This window comes from Eleutherodactylus coqui, chromosome 4 (genome assembly GCF_035609145.1).
Source record: "Eleutherodactylus coqui strain aEleCoq1 chromosome 4, aEleCoq1.hap1, whole genome shotgun sequence".
Classification (NCBI taxonomy): domain Eukaryota; kingdom Metazoa; phylum Chordata; class Amphibia; order Anura; family Eleutherodactylidae; genus Eleutherodactylus; species Eleutherodactylus coqui.
This window is the reverse complement of record NC_089840.1, coordinates 296048589-296071771: the sequence shown is the minus strand read 5'-3', so window position 1 is coordinate 296071771 and position 23183 is coordinate 296048589. Positions and strand designations below refer to the sequence as shown.

Here is a 23183-nt window from a genome sequence, read left to right as displayed (position 1 = left end):
TTTTCTGCAGCTAGGGTTTCCTACTGTAAGAGTTGCATCGCACCGCAAGGAAACTGCGATTTTGTGTGATGTGATGCAACAGAATGGAAGGCTCCAGGGAAACATGGGCTACATAATATCACAATTCATGCTGTATAGGGAATGCTGCAATTTTTTTTTCTCACAATGTAGCAGCCTACAAAACATCGCTAATGTGGAAGAACCCTTCGGAAAGCACGGGCCTCACATACATGCGATTTATAGCGCTGTCGCATCCCAAGAAAATCGTGCAATTTTGTTATCTGTGAAAGCGGCCTAAGACTAAACTGTTATTAATCATAAATAAAATTTCACCCCAAAAAGAGATAAAAAGAACAGATCTGCTGTTGATTGTGGAGCTCTCAGTATATTAGTACAACTGTTAGCAGTCAGTGACTGGTTTCTATGGCTCAGCGTGCTGGAGCCGGCAGAGGGAGCGCTAGCGCCACCACTCCTAATAAAGTATATTGTATTTAGTGAGGCCGGTGGTCTAGATGTTCAGACTCTGTCTGTATAATTCTCTTTTCTGCTACATAATATCAGTTCTTTTTTATCTTTCTGAGGTAAAATTTTATAAGTGATTGATAAAAGTTTACTTTTTAAGGGGATCCATTCAGGATTGTTGCTTTTGGCAAATATATTGGTTTAGATAGTGACCTTCTTCCTTCCTCTACGTTCCCTGGACCTTACGCTTTGTGATTAGAGTCTACATGCCCCCCTTACTGCCCACTATGATCTGTGGCTTCCCAGAAGTCATTGCATCCGTTAGCTGTGATCCGCTACAACGTGTACAGCAGGAACTACAGGCTCCATGTGTGTCCGATGACGAAGGGGGTCACACCGACACCTCTGAAGGGGGGGGGACATTCTTGATGTTGTACGACAAAACTTTGTTTCCATTGATGTTAGATTTCTGTATCCGAGGGTCCTTAAACGGAGTTCTGAGGGTCTCACATCTGGAAGATCATCTGTAATAACCCCGTAGATCGTGGATTTTTTCCACACACAGACTGGGGTAAATACTACCGACGGACCAGATGAAGAGAGTGGCACGCTGACCGGGGTAAATACTACCGACTGACCAGATGAAGAGAGCGGCACGCTGACCGGGGTAAATACTACCGACTGACCAGATGAAGAGAGCGGCACGCTGCTATGGGGTAAATGCTACCGACTGACCAGATGAAGAGAGCGGCACGCTGCTATGGGGTAAATGCTACCGACGGACCAGATGAAGAGAGCGGTACGCTGACCGGGATAAATACTACCGACTAACCAGATGAAGAGAGCGGCACACTGCCCCGGGGTAAATACTACCGACGGACCAGATGAAGAGAGCGGCACGCTGACCGGGGTAAATACTACCGACTGACCAGATGAAGAGAGCAGCATGCTGCCCCGGGGTAAATACTACCGACTGACCAGGTGAAGAGAGCGGCATGCTGCCATGGGGTAAATACTACCGACTGACCAGATGAAGAGAGCGGCACGCTGCCCCAGGGTAAATACTACCAACTGACCAGATGAAGAGAGCGGCACGCTGACCGGGGTAAATACTACCAACTGACCAGATGAAGAGAGCGGCACGCTGCCCCGGGGTAAATACTACCGACTAACCAGATGAAGAGAGCGGCACGCTGCCCGGGCGAAAATACTACCGACTGACCAGATGAAGAGAGCGGCACGCTGACCCGGGGTAAATACTACCGACTGATCAGATGAAGAGAGCGGCACGCTGCCCCGGGGTAAATACTACCGACGGACCAGATGAAGAGAGCGGCAGGCTGACTGGGGTAAATACTACCGACTGACCAGATAAAGAGAGCGGCACGCTGCCCCGGGGTAAATACTACCGACTGACCAGGTGAAGAGAGCGGCATGCTGCCATGGGGTAAATACTACCGACTGACCAGATGAAGAGAGCGGCACGCTGCCCCGGGGTAAATACTACCGACTGACCAGATAAAGAGAGCGGCACGCTGCCCCGGGGTAGATACTACCGACTGACCAGATGAAGAGAGCGGCACGCTGACCAGGGTAAATACTACCGACTGACCAGATGAAGAGAGCGGCACGCTGCCCCGGGGTAAATACTACCGACTGACCAGATGAAGAGAGCGGCCTGTTGTGTGCTTTGAAATTAATTAATGGCTGGTAAACAATAATTGCCAGCTATGAGCCGAGCCGGCAACAGCCCCTCAGGTATATCACCCATCCTGCAGCCCCCGCAAGCAGCAATCACTGCTGACCTGTCTCCCTGGTGTCTGCATACAAGAACACAGATGCCAGGGGAAGAGGTCATCAGTCACAGACTCAGCATCAACCACCACCGCCGGACTGGAGCTGCAGACTGTGTGAGTGAAATACCGCTGGGTTTGCTGCTGGGCTGCAGGCCAATAGGGGGCTATTATTACTACTAGTCTGGGAGTCACTACTAGCACTGGGGCCACTATGAGGGCCACTGTTACTACTGGGGCCATTAAGGGGGTTACTATTACTATTGGGGCCACTACTGGCACTGTAAGTACTGGGGTCACTGAGGGGTCACTATTACCATTGGCAACACTTACTATTTGGACCCCTATTACTACTGGGGCCATTAAGGGGTCACTATTACTATTGGGGTCACCATTACTCTTCACTTCAGGGAAGTCCTAATGGTTGAAATCTATGTTGGGTATCTTGTGTTTTGGCGCTTCCAATGCCTGTGAAAAGAGTGCAGGAGAGGGGTGGCATTTCTCACTTCATCTTAGAGACCATAGAGGCTTAGCCCCCCCCCCCCCCACCACCACCACCCCGTTCCTACAAGAGGTCCTACACCCCCTCCTCTCCCAGGAAGAGGGGTCTGAAGATACTGTGAGCCTCCATCATCAGGGGCCCCGCTCTTTTTTTTACTATGGGGCCCTCTTTGGTCTTTGGGGGTCACTCACCTGTGTTAACAATAAACACGATTGCTTCTGCCCCCAACGTGTCATAGAGAGGAACAGCCACCATAGAGTAGGAGAAGCAGGCGAGGTCAGCGATCACCACCTAGTGAGAGAGATGGCAGGTTAAGAAATGGCGCCGCGGTACTAAAGCTTCAGCTTCATGCCGGAAACTTGTCTATTTTAGGGCTCATTCACACGAGTGTAAATACGCGGCACGTCTTATGTCAGAGTGTAATACACACTGCAGAAGCCGGTTGATATCAATGGCCACGTGCAAATACTTACAAAATACGCAGGAAACCTGCGCATGCGCTGCCTATTTATGGACGAAATCAATGCGATTTGTGTCTTTTTTTACACGCGTAACAACGCTGACGATAAGCAGAAAAAATGCAACGCAACAGTGTAATTCGTCCCGTGAATATGTTGTGTATTCACAGACCGAAATACGCATACGCCCGGGCACAGCACCCTCAGGCACTCTCACACTGGCTCTGTTAAAATGTTTTGTTTTTAACCGCTTTGGACAGTGTATAACGCACCCCATCATTGCAATGGGTGATGAAAAAAATCACTGAAATGCACTAAAACAGCAGACCGCGTTCAAAAGTCGCAGCGCTTCTAACGCTTGAAGCCCCAGTGAAAGCAACGCAGGCGTTTTATAGTGTTTAGCGCAGCGTTTGAAACACCGCACTAATCACTGTAAAAAGCTTCCCTGTGAGGGGGGCCCTACCAATATGTGTGAGGGGGGCCTTACCAATATGTGTGAGGGGGGCCTTACCAATATGTGTGAGGGGAGCCTTACCAATATGTGTGAGGGGGCCTTACCAATATGTGTGAGGGGGGCCTTACCAATATGTGTGAGGGGGGCCCTACCAATATGTGTGAGGGGGGCCCTACCAATATGTGTGAGGGGGGCCCTACCAATATGTGTGAGGGGGGCCCTACCAATATGTGTGAGGGGGGCCTTACCAATATGTGTGAGGGGGGCCCTACCAATATGTGTGAGGGGGGCCCTACCAATATGTGTGAGGGGGGCCCTACCAATATGTGTGAGGGGGGCCTTACCAATATGTGTGAGGGGGGCCTTACCAATATGTGTGAGGGGGGCCCTACCAATATGTGTGAGGGGGGCCCTACCAATATGTGTGAGGGGGGCCTTACCAATATGTGTGAGGGGGGCCTTACCAATATGTGTGAGGGGGGCCCTACCAATATGTGTGAGGGGGGCCCTACCAATATGTGTGAGGGGGGCCCTACCAATATGTGTGAGGGGGGCCCTACCAATATGTGTGAGGGGGGCCTTACCAATATGTGTGAGGGGGGCCTTACCAATATGTGTGAGGGGGGCCTTACCAATATGTGTGAGGGGGGCCCTACCAATATGTGTGAGGGGGGCCCTACCAATATGTGTGAGGGGGCCCTACCAATATGTGTGAGGGGGCCTTACCAATATGTGTGAGGGGGGCCCTACCAATATGTGTGAGGGGGGCCCTACCAATATGTGTGAGGGGGGCCCTACCAATATGTGTGAGGGGGGCCCTACCAATATGTGTGAGGGGGGCCCTACCAATATGTGTGAGGGGGGCCCTACCAATATGTGTGAGGGGGACCTTACCAATATGCGTGAGGGGGGCCCTACCAATATGTGTGAGGGGGGCCTTACCAATATGTGTGAGGGGGGCCCTACCAATATGTGTGAGGGGGGCCCTACCAATATGTGTGAGGGGGGCCCTACCAATATGTGTGAGGGGGGCCCTACCAATATGTGTGAGGGGGGCCTTACCAATATGTGTGAGGGGGGCCCTACCAATATGTGTGAGGGGGGCCCTACTAATATGTGTGAGGGGGGCCTTACCAATATGTGTGAGGGGGGCCTTACCAATATGTGTGAGGGGGGCCTTACCAATATGTGTGAGGGGGGCCTTACCAATATGTGTGAGGGGGGCCCCACCAATATGTGTGAGGGGGGCCTTACCAATATGTGTGAGGGGGGCCCCACCAATATGTGTGAGGGGGGCCTTACCAATATGTGTGAGGGGGCCTTACCAATATGTGTGAGGGGGGCCCTACCATTATGTGTGAGGGGGGCCCTACCAATATGTGTGAGGGGGCCTTACCAATATGTGTGAGGGGGGCCCTACCAATATGTGTGAGGGGGGCCCTACCAATATGTGTGAGGGGGGCCTTACCAATATGTGTGAGGGGGGCCTTACCAATATGTGTGAGGGGGGCCTTACCAATATGTGTGAGGGGGGCCCCACCAATATGTGTGAGGGGGGCCTTACCAATATGTGTGAGGGGGGCCTTACCAATATGTGTGAGGGGGGCCCTACCAATATGTGTGAGGGGGGCCCTACCATTATGTGTGAGGGGGGCCCTACCAATATGTGTGAGGGGGCCTTACCAATATGTGTGAGGGGGGCCCTACCAATATGTGTGAGGGGGGCCCTACCAATATGTGTGAGGGGGGCCTTACCAATATGTGTGAGGGGGGCCTTACCAATATGTGTGAGGGGGGCCCTACCAATATGTGTGAGGGGGGCCTTACCAATATGTGTGAGGGGGGCCCTACCAATATGTGTGAGGGGGGCCCCACCAATATGTGTGAGGGGGGCCTTACCAATATGTGTGAGGGGGCCTTACCAATATGTGTGAGGGGGGCCCTACCATTATGTGTGAGGGGGGCCCTACCAATATGTGTGACGGGGCCTTACCAATATGTGTGAGGGGGGCCCTACCAATATGTGTGAGGGGGGCCCTACCAATATGTGTGAGGGGGGCCTTACCAATATGTGTGAGGGGGGCCCTACCAATATGTGTGAGGGGGGCCCTACCAATATGTGTGAGGGGGGCCTTACCAATATGTGTGAGGGGGGCCCTACCAATATGTGTGAGGGGGGCCTTACCAATATGTGTGAGGGGGGCCTTACCAATATGTGTGAGGGGGGCCCTACCAATATGTGTGAGGGGGGCCCTACCAATATGTGTGAGGAGGGCCTTACCAATATGTGTGAGGGGGGCCTTACCAATATGTGTGAGGGGGGCCCTACCAATATGTGTGAGGGGGGCCTTACCAATATGTGTGAGGGGGGCCTTACCAATATGTGTGAGGGGGGCCTTACCAATATGTGTGAGGGGGGCCCTACCAATATGTGTGAGGGGGGCCCTACCAATATGTGTGAGGGGGTCCTTACCAATATGTGTGAGGGGGGCCTTACCAATATGTGTGAGGGGGGCCTTACCAATATGTGTGAGGGGGGCCTTACCAATATGTGTGAGGGGGCCTTACCAATATGTGTGAGGGGGGCCCTACCAATATGTGTGAGGGGGGCCTTACCAATATGTGTGAGGGGGGCCCTACCAATATGTGTGAGGGGGGCCCTACCAATATGTGTGAGGGGGGCCCTACCAATATGTGTGAGGGGGGCCCTACCAATATGTGTGAGGGGGGCCTTACCAATATGTGTGAGGGGGGCCTTACCAATATGTGTGAGGGGGGCCTTAACAATATGTGTGAGGGGGGCCCTACCAATATGTGTGAGGGGGGCCCTACCAATATGTGTGAGGGGGGCCCTACCAATATGTGTGAGGGGGTCCTTACCAATATGTGTGAGGGGGGCCTTACCAATATGTGTGAGGGGGGCCTTACCAATATGTGTGAGGGGGGCCTTACCAATATGTGTGAGGGGGGCCTTACCAATATGTGTGAGGGGGGCCTTACCAATATGTGTGAGGGGGGCCCTACCAATATGTGTGAGGGGGGCCTTAACAATATGTGTGAGGGCAGCCTTACCAATATGTGTGAGGGGGGCCTTAACAATATGTGTGAGGGGGGCCCTACTCTAATTATTGTTATCTTTATGTGCATCAGTAACATTGTATCTTTGTGTCTTAAAGGGCCACAACACCTAATAGTGGCAGCTGCTAACAGTGCTGGAGGGTTATAAGAGGGCTGCTGATATCAGTCACAGAGATGGATGGGGGTTGTTTCTACTCTGGAGATGTTTAACATGAAGAATCCGCTCTCCAGCCTGAAATGGCTGATAACAGAGAGCTATGGGTTGTGCCTGGTATTGCAGCTCATTTCTATCCAAGTGAATGGTGCTAAACTGCAATTACCCAACACAACCTGCGGACGGATGTGGCGCTGTTTACGGAAGATAGCAGCCATGTTTTATAATCCTGTTAAACTTCTTTAAAAAGTCTGATGAAAGTTTCCATTTGGAAAGGAACTTTTCTCTCTCCTGATTGGCTGTTTTACCTCTGGGCGGTTCTGGGAGAAGATGCCGATGTACTGCTCCGGAGATGCTTTGCAGCCCTTCTTGATGAAGCCGGAACCCAGATTTTCTGCTCTGTCTGCCACCTGCAATGCATCAGATCTGTAGATTTAATGGAGTAATACATCTCCCAAAATCACTAGTTACACCCTACACCCCGAAGCATCGACACCCCAACTTCAACAGTCACTGAATGCAATATAAAGCAGTTGTGTCCCAGAGACGTACTCCTTTCACTCTCCCCTAGTGCTCTGCCTGTATGTCAGTCTTCACTGCAGTCCTGGCATTATGTTCACACTTATATGAGAGGTAACAAATAGATCGTCTTATCCGCCTGACTTCCCGCTTCGGCGCTCACCTGTCGGTATGTGATCCACTGGTAGGGCTGATTTGGCTTCCGGTATCCGAGACAATCTCCATTCCCTGCAGATTGCAAACATCACATGGTACAGATTACAAATGATACAGAGTCACAAGAACGTATTTGTGCAGCGTATAATGCACAACAAATTTGCGCGTACGATACGTCTGAATAGAACCCATTCGTTCACATAAGCGTATTTTGAGCGCACATTTTGTTTACACAAAAACACGCAGCACGCTCTGATTTCTGCACATTTGTACTAATTACACTATTTGCCCTTTTCAATGAAAGGAAGCATGGCTGCATGTTTGCATGTGCAAAAAGTACAGCAAAACACGAACATGTGTGTCCTAATATGCAATACTGTGCAAATACGCAGCACAAATGCACCTGAAAATGCGCTTCCGCCCGTGTAACACCGGCCGTAATGGAGGTTATTTCAGTATAATTGATGAAACAAGTCATGTTTCTCCGGATGTTTCTCCATATATCATAGACTGCGGCATCACCAACTAACGGACCTTTCATACGGGACGGAATTGTCCGCAGGACGCTGCACAGATGGGGATCTTGTTGTGCTTTTCACTGCGGAATGCGTTCTGCGTAACATCTTGCAGAATTCCTTGTGTTTTTTTCTGCAGACTTTAATTGCAGAATAACATCTTTTGTGTGTTAGAAATCAGTAACAATTCCGCAAGATGTCCGTAATACCACAGCAGAAAGCTTTTCTGCTGCAGAATTTAATCTTGCGGTTTTGAAGTACAAATGCGCAGATATAAACAAGTGCAGAATTCAAGCTCCATGGGGATAATAATGTGACACAGAAATGTCCGCGTGGAATTAGGTGATCGTGACGCCAGTGCCTGGAATAAAAGCGCTTGGTAATGAAATAAGACAAACAGATGTATGTAAGTTAATGACAGGCACACAATTTACTTTCAGGCACGTGGCTGTCTGCAATAATATTAAACACCAGAGATTGCATATACAACTTGCATATACACAGTTTAACACGTTACACATGGATAAACAAGCCTTGGGGAGGCAGCATCTGAGCTAAAGGGGAGCTATAGAGAGACTGCGAAATCTGAAAGCCCTGTATCAACCCCACTAATAGTTTTGCCAACCTGAAGCACTAGCTAATATTTCTCTAGTACTCATGAAATTCCTATGAAGATTCTCTACTGCTTGTCTGAAGCTTTGTGTCTGTCTTGCTGTCCAGTAGAAAACAGAGCTGGCTTGAAAGGACTTCAGGTTTGGGAAAACAAACAGTTTCTCAGTGTCAGGGTTATTTATTATCTACTGCACACAGGATTTTTTGAATGTTTACATAACAGGTCTCTAATTACAGTAGGACAGAGGAGAAGGAAGCCTAGATGTAGCCATTCCTCTCCCCTGCTTTTCGCTCTCCATCTCTCTTCATGGTGACTGATCTCATCACCTATTCACTCCATACTCCCTCTTCCCTTTCATCTCCCAGCCCAGAACTTATCATTTCTAACTCCGCAACACAAAATGAGCCAGGGGCTCCACAGCTCAGCTACTACGTGAGTTACGGTGGTGCCTAAACAACCTTAACTCTTTAGTTCCTATCCTGACTCCCTCTTCTTATTAAATGAAGTCGAGCATAACTACCCTTTGTTAAAGGAACTGGTAGTTAGAACAGTTGCCCCTAACATGCAGGTAAAGTACTTCTATCCTGTAGTACCAGTCCCGGTCACTACATCAGTATTGCAGTACATAGTGATTTTTGATGTTGCTCCAGGCAGGGCTTGATAGGCATCTATGGGTTGCAGCCCTGTGAGCCTTCAGTAGGCTCAGGACTCCCATGCTAGCCTATTGGCACCCTCCGATCACGCTGTGAGGGTGCCGATGGGGTGCAGGAAGGGATCCCGCTGACAGTTTAGACACGTGGCCAGCTAAATTTGATCACAGCAGTTACTGTCAGCTGTCAGCTATCAGACACATCTGATAGCTACTTGGTCTGGAGTTGATTAGACTCTAGTCACACTTCAGGACATTTATAGTCGTTCAGCGATCCTGAAGTGACTAAAGGGATAGTAGGACAAATTTATGAAAAAATAGAGGCTTTAAATCAAGTCAATTGTCCAATTATCACCCATTATCATTTTTATTGCACTACACTAAACAAAGGGACTAAAAACACTCTTCTGTTTTGTGTATGCAGCTCCTATGCAGACCTGTGAGTCTCCATGGTAACAGACTACAGTCTTGGTGTAGTCTGATCTTGCAGTCATACTCCAATCTGTCACTTACCTTTTTGCTACTATACACTGGGTAGGTTACAAGCAGTGAGAGACAAGAAGATGGAAGATATGACTACAGTAACAATGTTGCATTGTGACACCTGAAGTCGCGCGGTGAAAGAGACATTTCTGTAATTTACACACAACTTCATGCAGCTGTGGAAGTCTAACATGGTTTCTTACCAGACACTCGTAGTCCTCTCATGAAGACTTCATACAAGGTTTTGGCATCTTCATAGTAATAAGACAGGAGGGTGTCATCCTTCAGTAACGCCGATCTCCGAGCCCCGCCCTGCAGATAAAACCGCCATAACATTACTGACAAATACTGGCACTTTTAGGAAAAATAACGTATTAATTTAAGAGATTTGCTGTCTGGCTGCAACTTTCCTGGAGGACAGAAGGTCCACCAGAATAGAAGCTGATCCTACTGAGCAGCACTCCATTCTGGGTCATAGAGGGGTCCTAAGCAGGTGACCCTTCTATCTCTAATAGAGCAAATGAACAGCGGATGCCATCTTGGAATTAACCCCTGAAATCCAACCACAAGTGACCTCCTGGCACAGATACATCGGTATAGTGTGTTTGGTCAATAACCCCAACATTTTCCAGAATGAAGTGTTGTTGGCATTCAGCAGAGATCACAAACCTCTTTTGGCACCACTCAGACATCAGCCCCATGTGAATGAGTCTGTGATTAGGATATTGTGACAGAGGTTTGCGGTGGTCGAGGTTTGGAGGGTCTGAGGTTTTGGAAATTGGTGGAGGATGAAGTTCACAGACTGCAGATGTTATCTTCTTCCATAAAGTTCCGCATGGGATCTAGTTATCTTCTTGACCTTCTCCTATTTTATCATGGTGACCATCAGATGGGCTACTTGGCTCAAGATCGCCAACATAGTTCAAAACGAATAACGAATGGGCCCTTCTGTATTCTGTAATGTTTGATACAATTTGCATTAAAAGTTCCAATATTCTGTTGTTGTTAGCCGTTTAGTCGTTGGGTACCCTCAGCGTTCCTAACGGCAAGCTCCCTCCATGTTTTTCAGTTTTGCTTCTTTCAGATGTATGATATCCAGTATCCGCTCTGACAGTATCGGCCATCGTGGTCTTTGGCCGCTGGGTCTTCTTTTGCCACTGATCTGTCCAAGTATTATAGATTTTTCTAGAGGCTCTGCTCACATTACATGGCCAAAATCCAGGAGTCTGAGCCTGTCTTCTTCCCCTCCATTGATATATCGGGTCTTATACGATTCAGGACTTCTCTGTTTGTTCCTCTCGCCGTCTAGGGTATATGCAGCAGCTTTCACCAGCAGCTCAAACGCATCCGTCCTCCTCCTATCTTCTATCACTCGCAGTCCAGCTCTGGGGAAAAGCAGTTTGCACTATCCTGTGTTTAGTTGCTATACCGATATCCCTACTTTTCCAGATTTTGTCCATGTTTAGCATCGCGCTTCGCCCCATTGCTATCCCACGTTTTATCTCTGGCATAGACTCTCCAGCCTGGTCAATTTTTGAGCCTCTTGTAGGGGGAGCCATAGCTTGTCATGGTCGACACAGTCAAAGGCCTTGATGTAGTCCAATATTCTAGCTACACCTTTCTGCTGTATCACATTTGTATCCAAAGAAGCAATGCTGAAGAAGTTCCAAGAAAACAGAAGTTCCAATTGATTGAAGTCTCAGATGTGGTGAAACTCCCTACTAAGCAGGATTGCACCTTTGTGCTCCCCCACCAACAATACCCCAGACGATTGCCTACTCTTTCTTCCATTCCTGATGGCAACTCAGGGCATTCAACAATATTTTCTTTCAACATGTCTCCATATTTGGTAGTTTTGGGGTCTTTCCACAGTCCTAATGATTTTTCCTTGAGGCTATTGTTCTAGTCGTAGTAAATATGGGAAATCCGCAGAACTCAATTGATAATAACCAGGAATCTATCAACAATCTGAAAAACCAATCATTTTGCAACACAGATGGAGATTATGCCATTACGATATCTGGACACATATAGGGGCGCAGTGATCCTGGTCAGAAGGGGTGCAACCATGACTGGGCCCTGAGGAATAGTGATGCCCGCCCAGTGATCCAGTGAAGTCCCCTTCCCCACCAGACCTTGTGCAAACTAAGGGTAAATAGACACCTGCTCCCTGACATGACACATACATTGGCTGGAACTCAGAAGCTGTCGGGCTTTCTGTGGACTCAGGTGACATGATGACATCGCTACAACGTGCCGCCTGCACCAAGCGGCAAAATGGTGGGACTACTAGTATATAGAAGTATACTGGAGGCACTACTAGTATATGAGGGTGCATTGGTGACACTACTAGTATATGGGGGCATATTGGAGGCACTACTATTATATGGGGGAACACTGGGGGTACTAATAGAGCACACTGCTAGTGTATGGGGGAAGATTGTAGGCACTACTAGTATATAGAGGCACATTGGGGGCACAACTAGTATATAAAGGCCCGTTGGTGGCACTGCTAGTATATGTTGGAACATAGTGGGCACTACTACTATACGGGGGCACATTGGAGGCACTAATAGTATATGGGGGGACACTGGGGATAATACCAGTATATAGCGGCACTACTAGTTTATGGGGGCAAATTAGAGACACTGCTAGTATAAGGGAGAACACCGGAGGTACTACTAGTTTATTGGGGCAGTATTAATGTATGGCGGCAGATTGGAGGCACTAGTATATACTTGTATATAGAGGCACACTGGCACTACTACTATATGGGGTACATTGGAGGCACTACTAGTAAATGGAGGCATGCTGGGGGTATTACTACCGTAGTATATGGGGGCACATTGGGGCACTATTACTATATGGGAGCACTACTAATGTATGGGAGCACTACTAAAGTATGGGAGCACATTGAAGGCATTTCACTGTATGTGGGGAAAGGATTTGCCCTGAGGCCCTTTCAACTCTAGCTACATCTCTGGCTGCAGTAGTCAAAATATCTACATTATTTGAGCATCTGTGAACCTTAACCTGTAAACCTTATCTCTTCCTTGTCTGCCTAATGTCCCATTTACACGGGATAACAGTCGTCTAAGCGATGTCACCACTAAGGTCGTTAGCTCTCGTACAGAGCATTGAGACAGGCAGGATCGCGGGCTTCTCACCTTCTACATGAAGCGGGAGCGTTTATATGCTGCGGGGAGTGTTTATGTGAAGTGGGGAGCGTTTATGTGAAGCGGGAGCGTTTATGTGAAGCGGGAGCGTTTATGTGAAGCGGGAGCGTTTATGTGAAGCGGGAGCGTTTATGTGAAGCGGGGAGCGTTTATGTGAAGCGGGGAGCGTTTATGTGTAGCGGGGAGCGTTTATGTGTAGCGGGGAGCGTTTATGTGAAGCGGGAGCGTTTATGTGAAGAGGGGAGCGTTTATGTGAAGCGGGAGCGTTTATGTGTAGCGGGAGCGTTTATGTGTAGCGGGGAGCGTTTATGTGTAGCGGGAGCGTTTATGTGTAGCGGGGAGCGTTTATGTGAAGCGGGAGCGTTCATGTGAAGAGGGGAGCGTTTATGTGAAGCGGGAGCGTTTATGTGAAGAGGGGAGCGTTTATGTGAAGCGGGGAGCGTTTATGTGAAGCGGGAGCGTTTATGTGTAGCGGGGAGCGTTTATGTGAAGCGGGAGCGTTTATGTGAAGCGGGAGCGTTTATGTGAAGCGGGGAGCGTTTATGTGAAGCGGGAGCGTTTATGTGAAGCGGGAGCATTTATTTGTAGCGGGGAGCGTTTATGTGTAGCGGGGAGCGTTTATGTGAAGCGGGAGCGTTTATGTGAAGCGGGGAGCGTTTATGTGAAGCGGGAGCGTTTATGTGAAGCGGGAGCGTTTATGTGAAGCGGGGAGCGTTTATGTGAAGCGGGGAGCGTTTATGTGAAGCGGGAGCGTTTATGTGAAGCGGGGAGCGTTTATGTGAAGCGGGAGCGTTTATGTGAAGCGGGGGCGATTATGTGAAGCGGGGAGCGTTTATGTGAAGCGGGGGCGATTATGTGAAGCGGGGAGCGTTTATGTGAAGCGGGAGCGTTTATTTGAAGCCGGGAGCGTTTATGTGAAGCGGGAGCGTTTATGTGTAGCGGGGAGCGTTTATGTGTAGCGGGGAGCGTTTATGTGTAGCGGGGAGCGTTTATGTGTAGCGGGGAGCGTTTATGTGAAGCGGGAGCGTTTATGTGTAGCGGGGAGCGTTTATGTGTAGCGGGGAGCGTTTATGTGTAGCGGGGAGCGTTTATGTGTAGCGGGGAGCGTTTATGTGTAGCGGGGAGCCCGCAATCCAGCAATAGTTTTTATGCTGAAAAGTCTGCGATAAAGAAAAGTGAAGGAATAGTAAACAATGTTTTTGCATTCAGACGGGACGATTATGGCTCATTTTTGTTTCTTTGAATGAATTTAGAGCGGTAATTGTCCCGTAAATGGCCCTTCAGATTGGGAAACCTTAAGTTCAGGCCAAACCTGATGGTTTTATAGACTTGAACCTTTGATGTAGAACAGGGGTCATTGGTTCTATATCGGCTCTTATCATATGTAGCTAGCCCATACAATGTACTAAGTGGGGTGGAAACAATATCAACAGCCTTCAGCCTCGGTGTTGGGGAACACAGAGGTTAACGAGGAAAGCATGTGGATCCTTCAGTGAAGCCAAATATTCTACTAGAAGCACAATGGCCGAGCGAAAACCTTCCCCCACTTAATAAGAAGACAATAAGGAGACTGAAGCATCTTATTCTGGACTTGTAGGAAGAAACATCAGATGAGAAGAGAGACGAGGAGTCAACATGAAGACTCAAACCAGACCGGACATCCAGGAGAAACACCATTTATATGGGAGTCCGGAGTGAAGCCTAATGGAACGTCTGACTACACCGAAGCGTTCTGTCCTCCTGGACTGAGGATGAGAAGGTCCAGCGCCTTAGGAGAGTCAATTACTGAGGAAGAAATGAAGAGGCGAGAGGAAAAAGACAAGATAGATGGAGATAATCAAAAGGAATCATGGAGAGTGGAGACCCCATGGAGGAACCTGAAGACCTAACATAATCCAGGTGATGTTGGAAGAACCCTGATGATAGGGGGCGCAGGGGAGCAATGGGGCCGTAATGATGATGACCTTACCTGCGTCCCGATAGACTGCCTCTTCAGATCTATAGGTGGATGGACTGCCTTCGGCTTGGTGAGAACATAGAAGAAAGCTGTTAGCCCGATGGCTATGAGGGTGAAGATAGCCGATGTCGGCAGTGGGGTGAACAGGAAGGTCAGGAGGCAACACATCTCACCGGCCTACAAACATAAACCATGACAGATAAGGAGACACATTATAGACCCAGCGAGCTGCATCCAAGGACCGGAACCTTGCATCATGGGGAGGTAGTGCTGTGTGGCCTCTGAGACAGTATCACACAGGATAGGATTAGATACACAGATCAGCAGACAGTATCACACATGATAGGATTAGATACACAGCTCAGCAGACAGTATCACACAGGATAGGATTAGATACACAGCTCAGCAGACAGTATCACACAGGATAAGATTAGATACACAGATCAGCAGACAGTATCACACATGATAGGATTAGATACACAGCTCAGCAGACAGTATCACACAGGATAAGATTAGATACACAGATCAGCAGACAGTATCACACATGATAGGATTAGATACACAGCTCAGCAGACAGTATCACACAGGATAAGATTATATACACAGATCAGCGACAGTATCACACATGATAGGATTAGATACATGGCTCAGCAGACAGTATCACACAGGATAGGATTAGATACACGGCTCAGCAGACAGTATCACACAGGATGGGATTAGATACACGGCTCAGCAGTCAGTATCACACATGATGGGATTAGATACACGGCTCAGCAGACAGTATCACATATGATGGGATTAGATACACAGCTCAGCAGACAGTATCACACAGGGTAGGATTAGATACAGCAGCTCAGCAGACAGTATCACACAGGGTAGGATTAGATACACGGCTCAGCAGACAGTATCACACATGATAGGATTAGATACACAGCCCAGCAGTCAGTATCACACATGATGGGATTAGATACACAGCTCAGCAGACAGTATCACACAGGATAGGATTAGATACACAGCTCAGCAGATAGTATCACACAGGGTAGGATTAGATACACGGCTCAGCAGACAGTATCACACATGATAGGATTAGATACACAGCTCAGCAGACAGTATCACACAGGGTAGGATTAGATACACGGCTCAGCAGACAGTATCACACATGATAGGATTAGATACAGCAGCTCAGCAGACAGTATCACACAGGATAGGATTAGATACACAGCTCAGCAGACAGTATCACACAGGATAGGATTAGATACACAGCTCAGCAGACAGTATCACACAGGGTAGGATTAGATACACGGCTCAGCAGACAGCATCACACAGGATAGGATTAGATACACGGCTCAGCAGACAGTATCACACATGATAGGATTAGATACAGCAGCTCAGCAGACAGTATCACACAGGATAGGATTAGATACAGCAGCTCAGCAGGCAGTATCACACAGGATAGGATTAGATACAGCAGCTCAGCAGACAGTATCACACAGGATAGGATTAGATACACAGCTCAGCAGACAGTATCACACAGGATAGGATTAGATACACCTGCCAAAGAGGTTAGGATAGGCGAGGGCTCTTGCACAGCTGCATTGTGTGTTGCTAACATCTCGGTGACTTATTTAAGGCAGTTGGGTATCCGGATGTTGCGGCGTGTGCGAACATGCAGGTTGGACACTTGAAGCCAATTAAAATATGATATTTCCACAGTGCAATTAATTTAATTAACAAAGCAGTGATCAGCGACTGTCCATGAGCCCCCGGTGTCAGCGATCACTGATATCACTGGCGGGTATCTACGACTCCCAGCCTGTCAGGACATTGTGGGAGTTGGGGTGTGACCTACCCCCTATGACCTGCTGGCCCCAAGCAGAGGTGCGCTTACCTCCTTGCAGAGTCACACAGGATCCTGGCACCAGCTGTTATCCTGACAAGTCCTCCTGAGGAACTGGCCAGGTATCATCCTCGGACAACTCTAATAAAAGCCGCACATCGTACTTGGAGTCTAAACTTTGGACCTTGGCTGCAATCGGTTCAAAGGTAGAAATGTCGGTGTTTAAATACTACATGATGACAGAGTGAGCCCGTTACCGGACCGTCTCTAGCGCCCTGCCCTTATATTCGCAGGGGGACCGGAGGCCGTCAGCATGAAGGGGATTTACAAGTGAGGTGGGAATATTAAAAAGCGATGAGGTGATAGTTCTATAGGTGACTTTGTCTCATTGGCTGAGTTGATAGCGGACCCCATGTTCTGGACCCCATCTTTCTGTTAGTTCGGAGGGCGCCCATTGGTCTCTATGCATACCTGCAATGCTTTTATTTAAAGGGGCTCCAGGCAGCCAGTAGAGACGCTCGCTTTCCATAGTTCTCAAAGCTAATAATTATATACCCTAATGTTTATACCCAAAGAGTTCAATAGAGTGCAGAATAGAACGTCCCCAAAATACTGTCATATCGTGCCCTCTCATGCCCCGAAGCAGTGCCACAGACCTCGATACATTCTACATTGCGCCACACGTGACTTTAAATTAACCTGTGCACTAATAATCGCTTCCACTGAGTCACAGTCTTATTGGGTCACCAGGGTAAAGGTCGCTGGCAAATGCAAGATAAGCGGCTGCAACACTTCACTAGCCAGCTTTTGTCAATTCCGATAAGATCAGAGGATTACAGGGAGTCCGACCTTCTACTTATATAGCAGTGCAGAGGGGACACGACCAGCTGAGGGCCCATGAGCAGTGGCGGCCTTATGTTAGGTGGCACTCTGCAGAACCTTTTAGTTCCCTCACCCCCTTATGGCACAGTCACTATATATATATATATATACTGCACTGATAGGCAGTCAGCCTGTATTCTGATTATGCAAGAAGCAGCAAGACGGTAGCATACCTGCACCAGAACAGCTCAATGAATAAATACTGTACCAGAACCAAGCTCATAATCTAAACTCAACACCAGAACCACTCTACTGACATTACTGCAGCCCTGGAATGAAGATCATAGCATGAAAACAGCACCAGGACCAAGTTCAGTACATAAATACAGAACCAGGACCAAGCTCATAACATAACAAGTATAGTAGCGATTGTGGGGGAACAGACGGTGGAAGAAGCTCATCTGGTCATGACAACAAGCATGATCAGTAAGGAGGCCCCAGGCTCTCCAGCTTCACCTCCCCAATGACAATAAATCCTTTTACTCAAGTGCTAATTTCCTTATCTAACAGTCACTGGTGACAGAGGATTCTTTAGACTGGATACAATGTAACAAAGTATCAGTATGCACCCTGTGAATGTAAACAAGAATGTTTCCATTCACTGATAGCAAACTGTAAGATCTTAAACATATTTGGGAATTGAAATACAAACTGTATTAGAAAATTGTCGAATGTTCTATTATATAATGATTAAAGGGGTTTACTTATTTGACCCCTTCATTCCTGGACTATTAGGGCATGTAGTTTAACACCTTCCTCCCTGCAGTGTCCACTTTAGGTGCCTTGTTCACAGGCATTGCGAAGTACTGTGCCGAATCTCCGCCGCGGGAGCTGCCGCCCAGGAGCAGGAGCCAGCAGACGAATCACCAGATAGGCTGACCGCAGAGAACTGCGGCAATTTGCAGCATGCTGCGAATTGCCCGCCACCAGTAGAGAATCACAATGATTCTCAGCTCGTGGACACGGAGCCGGCGCTTTCCATAGCAACGCCGAACTCAGTGCTGCTGCCTGTAAACATTGCAGGGACACTCAAGTTCCTAAATGATATTAGACAGTGAGGGGGATCAATGAGTGGAACAGGTTGCCACGGGAGGTGGGGAGTTCTCCTTCAATGGAAGTCTTCAGAGGCTGGACAGACATCTGTCTGGGATGATTTAGTGAATCCCGCACTGAGCAGGGGGTTGGACCCGATGACCGCGGAGGACCCGATGACCCTGGAGGTCCCTTCCAAATCTACCATTCTAGGATTCTACGACTTTGATGTTTCTAGTTGAGGACAGGTGGGGATGTTTCTACTCATTCCAGCTTCTTGCACATATTAGAGTTTGGAACCATTGACTGATAAGATGCCGCTCAGTGTGGAAAGAGCTTTATCTGATCAGCCCTTTGATTACTATGGCTATTATAGAAGAAAGGTTTAAAGGGCGCTCTGATGGCTAAATATCACGGGAAACATTAGTAAAGTGAAATGTGCAGTAGACTGTGAATGCAAATATGGGTCTGGTCAGGGCAGCCACCATGACAGGTTAAACTCTGCTCCAGAGCTGACCCTTGAGCGCGCTCCTTATATATCTGAGGACGTGTAAGTGACCTTAACCCCTTAATGACACAATCCCATTTTTTTAGTCTGGAATGATGCATCTTCATCACAGTTTCAGTGGCGATACACTGTTAGGGAGCAATGGGTAGAAAATATATACAGTATATCTGTATTGTATTCTACATGTACTATTCTAAATGCCTGATAGTCTGTAATTCCCAGTAATCCGGCACAAAGGACAATTATATAACTGCACTACCTCCGAATGATGAAGAAGGATGGTAATGAGCACTGATATGCAAGAACTTCCATCCTGGAACCACAGATCGAACAAGATGGGTGCACCTTCGGGCTGAGGCCTGCACTAAAGGTAATCTGTCAGCTCGAACATGCTGTCTAAACTGCAGGAATCTTGGTATGGAGCAGGCTGAGCAGATTAATATATAGTTTTATGGGGAAAAATTCAGTGGAACCTGTGTTTTATTCATTTATGTCTCTGCACATTCTGAGCAGAGAGTCCAGTGGGCGGAGCTCTCAGTGATTGTCAGCTATCTCTGAATGACTGTACTTACAGGGCAGCCTGTCAATCACTGATAGCTCCGCCCACTGGACTCTTAAACTCAGAGTGAGCAGAGATATTGCTAAATAAAATACAAGTTCTACTGCATCTTTCTCTATAAAACTATACTATATATCAGTCTGCTCAGCTCCTCCCGCTCTATAAGAGGATGTCGGCAGTTTGGACACCATGTTCAAGTCATCAGATTCTCTTTAAACACCACATTTCTGTGGAGTGCAAAGGAGGGAAAGCCTTCAGACAAGGAGAGGATTGGGGACATGTAGTAAAAAATTGTAACTGCTGAAAATCCATCCTGACCTCAAACTTCTCACAGCTGTAAATTTGCTACAATTGTGTCCAGCCCAGACCAACTCTGATATGTTGTATCCGCTGGCAGCTGTACGAGCAGGATAAGATCACAATGGGTCTTCAGCTCTTTGCATACCAACCAACTTTGGAACGTTGTTAGCCATTTAGTCATTCACGGCCCTCGGCATCCCTAAAAGCGAGCTCCCTCCATGTTTTTCAGGTTTTGCTTCTTTTACTTGTGTGATATCCATGCCAGTATCAGCTTTGACAGTATCAGCTATCGTGTCCTTTGGCGTCCGGGTCTTCTTTTGAACAATGAAAAGGGACAATTGTAGATGTGATTGTAGCACTCCGCAGCAAATGTTTATGTTAGGCCACGCCCCTTTCATGCAAATGTCATGCCCTCTATATCCCATAATAGCGCCCTACAGTGAACCCTTTACAGTAATAGTGACCCCCTTAATGATTCTAGTAGTAATAGTGACCCCCTTAATGACCCTAGTAGTAATAGTGACCCCTTAATGACCCTAGTAGTAATAGTGACCCCTTAATGACCCTAGTAGTAATAGTGACCCCCTTAATGACCCTAGTAGTAATAGTGACCCCCTTAATGACCCCAGTAGTAATAGTGACTTTTTAATGACCCCATAGTAGTAATAGTGGTCTCAGTAGTAACAGCGATCCCCATAGTGGTGCAAGTAGTAAAACTGACCCTCATAGTGGCCACAGTAGTGATAGTGATCCACATAGTAGCCCCAGTAGTGGTAGTGCCCCCCCCCCCCCATAGTTGCCCCAGTAGCAATAGCTTCCCCACCCCCATGGTGGACACAGTAGCATTAATGACCTCCATAGTGGCCACAGTAGTAAATGTGAACCCCATAATGGCCCCAGTAGTAATAGTAATCTTGTTAGTGACCCCAGTAGTAATAGTGACCACATTGTGGTCTCAGTGGTAACAGTGATTTCCATAGTGGTACAAGTAGTAAAACTGACTCTCATAGTGGCCACAGTAATAATAGTGATCCACATAGTGGCCCCCATAGTGTCCCCAGTAGTATTAATGACCCCATAGTGGCCACAATAGTAGATCACGTGAGGTCATTATCCCCCTCTATTATACTCTTCCTTAGTCAGACCTCATCTGGAATACTGGGTCCAGTTCTGGGCACCCCACTTTATAACAGACATAGACAAACTGGAGCAAGTTCAGAGAAGAGTTACCAAGATGGTGAGCGGTCTGCAAATCATGTCCTATGAGGAACGGGTAAAGGATCTGGGAATGTTTAGCAGAAGAGAAGGCTAAGAGGAGACTTAATAGCGGTCTACAAATATCTGAAGGGCTGTCACAGTGCAGAGGGATCAGCCCTATTCTCATCTGTACAAGGAAAGACTAGAAGCAATGGGATGAAACTGAAAGGGAGGAGACACAGATGAGATATTAGACACTGAGGTGATCAATGAGTGGAACAGGTTACCATGGGAGATGGGGAGTTCTCCTTCAATGGAAGTGTTCAAACAAAGGCTGGACAAAAATCTGTCTGGGATAATTTAGTAAATCCTGCACTGAGCAGGGGGCTGGAGCCGATGACCCCGGAGGTCCCTTCCAACTCTACTATTCTATTATTCTATAACCCCAAAGCAAAACCAGTAACAGGACCCCCTACCTACCATGTGCTGTTTGTAATACTGGTGTCTTCTTATGTGTTGGAGGAGCCTTTGGGTCCCCAAAGCTCGGCAGCGACTGCTACCCCTGCACCCCTTATAGCTGCGCCCCTGGCAGTTGGTGACGGTCTATTATTGCTTGGCTGAAACAATCATTCGCTGTCAAGTTTAAAATGACAAACAGCCATTTTGGTTGAAATCGTCCATTTTCATCAACTTGTGTGTGGGCAGCTCTAGAGACGCGTTTCAGGGTCATATTCTTGCTTCATCCTGCAATACTGTTGATACTCCTGGTGGGGTCCTGATAATGGAGAAAGATTTAGCCTTAGTGGATAAATGGTCAAAGCAATGGAAACTGCAGGTCAGTGTCTCCAAATGTAAAATAATGCACTTAGGGAGAAGAAATCCTGGGAATGAGTATCCATTAACTGTTCTGTGTAATCCTGCGCTTCAGAAAAGAAGGATTTAGGGGTTCTGCAATAAAGAAAGCAAGTCGGATGCTCGGCTGAATAGCTAGCAGTATTACCAGTAGAAAGAGGGAGATTGTGATCCCACTATATAGCGCTCTGAGTACGGCACATCTGGAATACTATGTTCGGGTCTTGAGACAACACCTACAGAAAGACAATGATAAAAAAAGAACAAGTCCAAAGATGGGCTACAAAAGTGGTGAAAGGTTTCAAAAACAAAACTTATCAACCAAGACTTAAATAACTTAAATTGTTAAGGCTGCAGGAGAGAACGGAGAAGGGGTGGGGGGGGGGGGGGCATGATGGAAACATTTATACATGTTATAGAAGGCGAAAATGGAGAGGGGACATGATGGAAACCTTATATATATATATATATATATATATATATACGTATATATATATATATATATATATATATATATATATCATGAGGAAAAAGGGGACAGGGGGACCTATTCGGCCAGTTACTCCAGGCAGCCTCCCTCTTGCTATTCTGGGCATACACAGGCATTGCTCTGCTCTTCTTGTATGAATAGCCTTTAGCCATTTACTTTCCATCAGCACTGTAGGAGTTAATCCTCTCCAGTGCTCTTAGCCCAGCTGCAGGGTAATTTGCTATTACCCTCCTATTTAGCTGCGCTGGGGATTCTCCTCCTTGCCAGAGTATTGGTGTGTGTTTGTCTGTCACCCAGCTAAGGCCTCCTGCTCCTGACTTCAGCGTCTGCCGTGATTCCTGGTCTTTTTCCTGGCTTCCCTTTGCAGTCCGCCTGTCCCGACACCAGACCAGATCCTGTTCATAGGTCAGACTGTTCACGATGCTTTGAATCGGTGTCTCTGCCCCCCGTGGGTCAGCTGCCATCTACAATGGGACTTCTCCAGGAGGTAGCAGCCTGCTCGCTTCCTCGCGGCGAAGTCCAGATTCCTGTACAGGGGTTAAAAGGTGAATACTGGG

The 23183-nt window shown here is 47.7% G+C and overlaps 1 protein-coding gene across 1 annotated transcript in view; it reads right to left on the bottom strand.

Annotated features, from left to right (window-relative positions):
• ACSL5 (acyl-CoA synthetase long chain family member 5) overlaps nucleotides 1-22298 on the bottom strand; it is a 59030-nt gene extending 36732 nt beyond the window's left edge. The window contains exons 1-6 of the mRNA XM_066598896.1: nucleotides 22285-22298; nucleotides 14982-15146; nucleotides 10040-10148; nucleotides 7584-7648; nucleotides 7210-7311; nucleotides 2949-3048 (exon numbers count right to left, since the gene is read on the bottom strand). Coding sequence (XP_066454993.1) covers nucleotides 2949-3048; nucleotides 7210-7311; nucleotides 7584-7648; nucleotides 10040-10148; nucleotides 14982-15137 — 532 coding nt within the window. The 5' untranslated portion in view covers nucleotides 15138-15146; nucleotides 22285-22298. The remainder of the gene's footprint in view (nucleotides 1-2948; nucleotides 3049-7209; nucleotides 7312-7583; nucleotides 7649-10039; nucleotides 10149-14981; nucleotides 15147-22284) is intronic.
• Nucleotides 22299-23183: the final 885 nt, after the last annotated feature.